At 47.6% G+C, this 7,586-nt stretch overlaps 1 protein-coding gene across 4 annotated transcripts; it reads left to right on the top strand.

Moving 5' to 3' along the window:
• Positions 1-466: 466 nt before the first annotated feature.
• On the top strand, positions 467-7,337 carry SPRY2 (sprouty RTK signaling antagonist 2). 4 transcript variants are annotated; one of them, XM_035319796.1, is made up of 3 exons: positions 2,235-3,461; positions 4,023-4,112; positions 5,206-7,337. In XM_035319796.1, exon 3 carries the CDS (start codon positions 5,257-5,259, stop codon positions 6,196-6,198), a length of 942 nt encoding a protein of 313 aa, XP_035175687.1. In that variant the 5' UTR covers positions 2,235-3,461; positions 4,023-4,112; positions 5,206-5,256; the 3' UTR covers positions 6,199-7,337. The 4 variants fall into 4 exon arrangements, with proteins under 4 accessions (XP_035175679.1, XP_035175704.1, XP_035175687.1 ...); XM_035319788.1 differs by lacking the exons at positions 2,235-3,461; positions 4,023-4,112 and adding an exon at positions 467-1,413; XM_035319813.1 differs by lacking the exons at positions 2,235-3,461; positions 4,023-4,112 and adding an exon at positions 1,561-1,585.
• Positions 7,338-7,586: the final 249 nt, after the last annotated feature.

Genomic DNA, 7,586 nt, shown 5'->3' on the forward strand with positions numbered 1-7,586 from the left:
CCCTCACCCCCGCCTTTGCAGAGCCCGGGGCCCCTCTCCGCACTCCGGCGTTTTCAGCCCCGGCACGACGCCCCAAGGAATATGCAGCCCTTCCTCCTCCTCCCCGACTTGGCCAGGGGCTGGTTGCTGAAAAGGAAGAGGTGGTGTTGGGGGGAAAGCACAAAGTTAAAGTTTTATTCCACCGAGCGAGGGGGGGGGGCACGAGTGGGGGAGGGGAAGCACCTGGGAACGGGTCTCCTTGCCCGGGAGAAGCCAGCTCCCCTGGGCCGCCCTGCAAAGCGAGCGCTGCCTGCCTCTGAATAAACACACGCGAGCACAAAAGCAGCCCCGAGCGCCGTGCGAGCGTGCACGGATCAGCCTCCAGTGGAGCCGGGGTGCGGCGGGGCCCCGGCAACGGGGCTGCGGAGCTCCCGGGGCCGGGGCGCTAGTGGCAGTGGTGCTGGTGGCAGCCGAGCTGGTGCTGGTGGCGGCGGCGCTGCCCTTTCGAATGCCTCCCGCAACTCGGAGTGCTGGCAGGGCGCTGGGAGCGCCAGTGAATGTAGCCCCGCAGAGCCAATGAGCTGGGACCGGATGCGATATATCCTCTGGGACAACAACTGCTCTGTTCCTCCTCAGATCCACATGACGCCATTTACTGCTGCTTTTGCAGAGATCACCCTACCTCCTCCGGAAAGAAAAAGAGAGAGGGGGGGAGAGAGAGTGAGCAGAAAAACGCCGAGCCCCTACAGCTCAGATCTCAAATCTTCCTCCTCCTCCTCCTCCACCTCCTCCAAACACACAACAACAACCACCACCACAAATCCGCTGCGCTCCCAAAACACCCCCCCGATTGCAAACCACAGCGCTGCCTGCAACACACGCTCGCAGAGGGAGCGAGACAGCTAGAGGGAGAGAGGGGAGAGGAGCTTGCAGCGAGCAGCCTCTCAGCAGAACGGCTACATTGCACAAGCTGCTTTTTTGGAGGAGCTCAGTGGAAGAAAGCTTTGGGATTTTATTTTAGATCCACTTTATTTTGTTTTCTTTGGTTTTCCCCTTCCTCTCGATCATTTGCAACAACAACAAAAAAGTGACTTGGTATTGGCGATTCGGCCTCCTGTTCACTGACGAAAAAAAGGAAAGTGTGCGTGAGAGTGATTTCTTTTTAGGAGCAAAGAAAACCCACCCAGATCCGAAGAGGTGTTTTTATTATTATAGTATATACGCACACACAAGTATTTATAATTGATCTGGGGAAAGGGACCTAACTTTGCTCTGGACTTTTTACATGGTGATCATTCTTACTCTAATTTGCAAGTTGGACTAAAGCAGAGTTTGGAAAAGATTTTTTTTTGCTTTAGGGCTGGATTTATTTGCAAACCGCAGGAAGAAGAAAATACAAGAGAGAGAGGGGTTTGGTGCAGCGCCGCGATCACGGTGAGAGCCTTTTTCCTTTTTTAAAAAACACTCTTTTCAATACCCCCCCCCCCCCCCCTTGGTTGCTCCAAGAAAACTCGTGGAAATGTTTGAGGCCGATCGCTTTTCCATTTGCACAGGTTCTGCCTCTCCCCCCTTCCCCTCTCCTTCCTTTCCCAGAGAGAAGCTGGAGGTGGGATTTCGGAGCGGTTTCTCTCGCGGGGGGGGGGGGGGGGGGGGTAAAGCTCCGCGGGGGTTTTGCGGGCTGCGCCGCGTTTGCGTCCCGTCGGGGTGCCGCGGGGGGCGCGGGGCTGCGCGGGGGGTGCAGGCAGTGGCAGCGGGGGCTGGGAGGGGAGGCAGGGGGCTGCGGTGCGATCTCCCTGCTGCGGGGAGTAGGGGCTGCGGGGAGCAGGGCACGGGCGGTCCTGAGCGCCCAGCCCTGCCAGGCACGCGTGGGCTTCCGACAAGCCGCCGGGAGGTGAAGGGAGGGCACGGCGGGGGTGGCGAGGGCAGGAGCTGCTTGTGCCCCCCGGCCCGGGGTAGAGCGAGCACCCCGCCTTCTAGTGCGTGATTTATGCCCGTCTTGTCGTGGCGTCGGGAGATCCGTGCAATTCGGAAGTGAGTGCACGCCTGGGATAAATATGTGTGTGTGTGTACACGTATATTTCTCGTGTGATGAAATTAATTCGATCCAGAAGACGGGGAAACTTCTCCCCCCAGGTTCCACTGTGCAGAGTGCATGTGTGGAGGGGTAGGAAAGCCCCTACCCCTCCACACCCCCTAAATAATTAATTAATTAATTAATTAATTTAACCTTTTGGTGGGTTTACTGTGCAGCAGCCACCCCACCCCCCCGAAAAAAAAAAAAAAAAAAAAAAAAAACTTGCTGGTGTTTTCTGCAAGTTATTTGTGTGTCAGTTTGCCCCACCCCGATGGTAAAGTCCCTTTTGCCCTAATCCATAGTCCGATCACACACTCGGCCCTTAATGGGGGTTTCAAAGCACTTTGAAAGAGGAGGTGGTTGGTGTGTGTGCGGTGGGGATGGGGGTGGGGGTGCCTTGCACAGGCTCCGGACACAAAACAGAAATTTACGGGCAGAGGACTTCTCCCCCTTAGGCTCGCCTTCTCCCAGCCAGCGAGACACAGGGTTTTTCCACAGCACGCAAGAAGCCCCTTGCGCTTCGCAGTTCCCCAAACGTGCGAGCACGAAACCCGGCCCCCCGCTCGCCCTTTTGAAAATCCCAGCTAGGAAAAGTTAGCAATCATGCCACTTGAGCTCTGCGAGAATGGACTTTGCCTTTTGGAAGTGGGGAATGGTGTTATCACCCACACGCACACACAGAAAGGCCAGCGCTGTTTCCCTGGGTTTGGTGGATGGAAAGGCGAGAAGTGGTGGGTCAGAGGACCCAGTGCTCTCTCTCCCCTATGAGTTTTCAGGCGTACGTGTGTTTGCAAATAAATGTGCTGGAGCTTTACATCTTGATCTGTTAGTGGATCTATCAAGGGGAGAGGAAGGCAGACCGCTCGGCTAGGACTGATGTTCAGATGGAAATGCCTCCTGGGCAGGGGCGAGAGGGGGGGAACTGAAGTTCAGACAACTCTCTGAGAATGAGTGAAGCAAGAGGAGCTTTGTGGACCTGAAAGGGTGCTTACGGCAAGGCGAGAGGGGGTAATCTGCCTTTTACCCAGCTGTCCTGGAAGTGTTGTCTCAAACCGTCTGCAGGGCGCCGGGCATTACCCGGCAGGGGAAGGCTTCCTTAGCATCTTTCGGGGGAGGGCACGGGGGGGAAGAGTTAAAAGGAAACGTGGGGTTGACTTTCCTGATAAGGTGGCTGCAGCCGCCCCCTCCCACCTCCCAGCCCAGGGGATGTCTCCTCTTTATCTCCAGGTTGTCTGCACTTGCGAGGCCGCTGCCTTGCCTGCAGCTCCGGCGGGCGGGGGGTTGCCGCGCCCCACCTGCTGCGGGGAGATGGAGGCAGCAAAGCGCCGGGACTTCTCCTCCAGCTCCCACCTGGGCGTCTGAGGGGGGCTCCGCTGCCGAGACCGGGGTCGTTTTAAGCGCCTCGCAGGTCAGGGTCAGCTCCGTTTTTGCGTTGGGTTGTCACTGCTGAAGAGGCAGGGGCTTCTCTGGCTAAAGTCTGGGCTGGGGGGGGGGGGGGGAGGGCAGATAGGGTTACCGGTTGCTCTCAAGGAATGGGAATGCATTCTTTTTTATCTCGAGACAGTTTCAGACGAGGGAATGCCTACTTAGCCAATTGGCTGATGCATTTTATTTATTAAAGCTTTACTTTGAAGAAAACAGAAGCAGTGCTTTAAGACAACTTTGCAAGACTTTTATTTTATTTTATCTGGGAGGGGGGCACCATGACACTGCCTGCAAAACCAGGATTTGGCAGTATTTAAAGCTTTAGGTCACTCTTAAAACTTCAGATTTTTTTTTGGAAAGAAAACATACTTGAGGGTAGGACACCAGGAGTTAAAAGGTTAAATGTTTTCCGCTGCTGTTAGAATAAAGACAGTGTATTGAGATATTCATTGTTAAAGAGTTTGGTTATATTTTATTATACTGTGGTATAGTATTATTGTTGGTAACTGATGTGTACAGAGTAACACTATGGTGCTCTTTCTAGGTATAATTGAAGACATTGTGTGGTCCTTGTAAGAAGCTTGGTTCCTGCTTGGGTTTTAATTGTAAAATATTGTTCTGGATTTTTGTATAGGTAATTGGATTTGGGAACCGCTTTAAAATATGATAAAGGCAAAACAAATAGTAACTGATTTAGAGGTCAGTGCTTGAAACTTGTGCATATTTTAATGTGGAACTTAGTTATGTACAAGTTCACATATTCTGGGTCTTTTACTGGCTTTACATTTAAATTCTTAAGTTTGCATTTCAACTTTGTGGTTAATGAGCCTTTAAAATAATAATTGCAATCAAGTAGTCTTGTTGGATGCTAGCTTTGTTAGATTATATTGTGCTTGCCTCTGTCCCACAAGCCACTCTTGGTAATACATGCAATTGGAAATGTAGTCTATGGAATTTTTTACAAGTTTTTTTTTTTTTTTTTTTTTTTTTTTTTAATAAAACTGGTAGCATTGCTTTTGTAGTATTGAGCCTTAAAATAACAATCGCAGTGGTGTACACAAATATGACACACTAAAATATTGGAGAAAGATATTTCTGCTGTTGAAGTTTTTGGTAGCACTAACTCATTTAATGTCTAACCTCAAACATTTTATTGCTATTTAGTGTTTTTCTTGGGACCATTGGTATTAAACTAAAATTTCCTATTTACATCATGTAAAGTTTAATGTGTAAAGAGACTAGCCTACCAAAATATTATCCAGTTTTAAACAAAATTGGAGAATTATATGTCTGTCATCAGCAGGTCACATTACACTTGCTAAATACTTTCAGACTTTTTTTATTATTATTTAATGTAAAATAAGTTTTTTGGTAGTATCATGTGAAGAGTCACTTCAAGTAGCTGAAATTTTGCCACATTAGAACCCGCAGTCTAACCAGAAGGTGGCCTGGAAAGTCTTGGTTATCAGGTGTAATGCCTAGACTTTCTAGAGCTGTGACTTAAAATACCCAGACCTAGAACAGAATCTCCTCAAGAGTAGCCTAAGCAGGACAGGTGAGGCATATTCAGCTGACCTGTGCTTCGCTCTGCCCTAGATGTGACTCCTTTTTTAATAGCTCATGCATTGCTTGAATGTGTGCAGTGCTGTGGGATCCTGCAGGCCAGAAAGGCTGCTGGAGAGCATGAGATGTGTTGCAATTAGTGAATCCTCTCTTTTTTGCTCCAGGATTTCAGATGTGTTCTAAGCCTGCTGGGGTGAGCACGCTTCCGGGCACTGATGGAGATGAGAGCTCAGCACGGCAGTGGATCGCAGGCCTTGCTACAGGCTCGGCGTGACAGTGGGAGGCCACACGGGGAGCCCGACCTGAGGGATGTCCTGGCACTGCAGGTTCACGTCTTGTCCTTGGACCAGATCAGAGCCATCCGAAACACAAATGAGTACACAGAAGGACCGACAGTGGCTCCACGGCCTGGGGTCAAGTCCACTCCTCGCCTAGCAACCCAACCCAAAAATGAAAGGCCCCATGGCTTGCCTGAACATCGTCATTTTAGCCGGATTCAGCACATGCAAACCCACGTTTCTCCTCGGGCACCTCTGTCCCGCTCCATCAGCACAGTCAGCACAGGTTCACGGAGCAGTACGAGGACAAGTACAAGCAGTAATTCCTCTGAACAAAGACTTCTAGGATCATCTTCAGGGCCGGTGGCCGACGGAATAATCCGAATGCAGCCCAAGTCTGAGCTCAAGTCAAGTGAGCTGAAGCCGCTGAGCAAAGAAGACTTGGGAACGCACAGCTACAGGTGTGAGGACTGTGGGAAATGCAAGTGTAAGGAGTGCACTTATCCAAGGACCCTCCCATCATGTTGGATCTGTGACAAGCAGTGTCTTTGCTCAGCCCAGAACGTGGTTGATTATGGGACTTGTGTTTGCTGTGTGAAGGGCCTCTTCTATCACTGCTCTAATGATGATGAGGACAACTGCGCTGACAACCCCTGCTCTTGCAGTCAGTCGCATTGCTGCACTAGATGGTCTGCCATGGGTGTGGTGTCCCTCTTTCTGCCTTGCTTGTGGTGTTACCTGCCAGCCAAGGGTTGCCTTAAATTGTGCCAGGGCTGTTACGACCGGGTAAATAGGCCTGGGTGCCGCTGTAAACACTCAAACACAGTTTGCTGCAAAGTTCCCAATGTCCCCCCCAGGAACTTTGAAAAGCCAACATAGCATCACTAATCGGAAATAGTCAATTAATAAGGATTATTTTAACATACATATGCAACCAACTAAGCAACTATGGTCTTGGCACTGTAGTAGAAGGGTTGGGGATACACTTTGCTGTTTGCAGTGACATGCTTTTCTCTGTGTGTGCTATCTTAACTGATATGCTTGCTAGAATCTAGCTAGTGGGATACAGGGAAAAAAAAAAAAAAAGGGATACAGTACATTGTGACCCACATATTGCATAAGCTAAAGCAACCCAGACACTCCTAGGCAACTCTATTGTTTGTGAATAGTACTTGCAAAAATTTGTAAATTAGCAAATGACTCCCTTTTTTCATTGTTTTCTGCCAGAGATAATGTGCTATATTTTTGTATATACAATAATATTTTCAACTGTGAAAAAGTGGTGTCATAAGACATGGCACAGTCACAAAATATTATACTAATATGTTGTACATTCGGAAGAATGTGAATCAATCAGTATGTTTTTAGATTGTATTTTGTCTTACGGAAACCTATTACAAGACTCTGATTTCCCTTTGGACTTCATGTATATTGTACAGTTACAGTAAAATTCAGCCTTTATTTTCTAATTTTTTCAACATATTGTTTAGTGTAAAGAATATTTATTTGAAGTTTTATTATTTTATAAAAAGAAATATTTATTTTAAGAGGCATCTTACAAATGTCACCCCTTTTTATGAGGACGTCATAGTTGCTGCAAATAAGGGGTGAACGATGCATATGTTCACTATAAAATAGAAAATATATTAACGTTTGAAATTAAACTGGGCTACTTGTCATTTTTTCCCCCGATTTATTGTTCTGAGCTGGGATAACCAGTACTTTAAATTGCAAACTTCAAAATAATATAGTCACAGTGACTTTAATTGGAAAAACAAAATAGAAGTGTACTCCAAGTGTACTTTTCTTTGTTTACTGCTTCATCTGAATATAATGCATGATTTTCACTTCCTTTACACAAATGTCATATATGCTGTTCCTACATCAGAAAAAGAATGGAATAGGAAAATGCATAAATTCATTCCAGACTAGGACTAAACTAATAGGCAATGAAAGCTTGACCTATTCTATAAGTGATGAGCTTTTGTGCTTCAGATAGGAAATAAGTAATCATCCACCACAAAAAAAAAAAAAAAAAAAAAAAAAGGAAATTGATATGGTCAGTGCAAAAGCTTGCAGGATTATTTGTTAAAAGTAGAAGAATATGCCACAGGGAATGATAGATCTGAACGTAGTCCAGCCTTATGTCAAACATTTGCTTCACTTGTAAGAAGAAAGTTGCTTGATTTGTCATTTGTGGCAGTTACCTTCCACTGAGGTCAAAATCCTTTTGCTGCCAAGTTTCCCACCGGAAGTCTAGAGAATGA

The sequence above is a fragment of the Oxyura jamaicensis genome, chromosome 1, assembly GCF_011077185.1.
Source record: "Oxyura jamaicensis isolate SHBP4307 breed ruddy duck chromosome 1, BPBGC_Ojam_1.0, whole genome shotgun sequence".
Lineage (NCBI taxonomy): Eukaryota > Metazoa > Chordata > Aves > Anseriformes > Anatidae > Oxyura > Oxyura jamaicensis.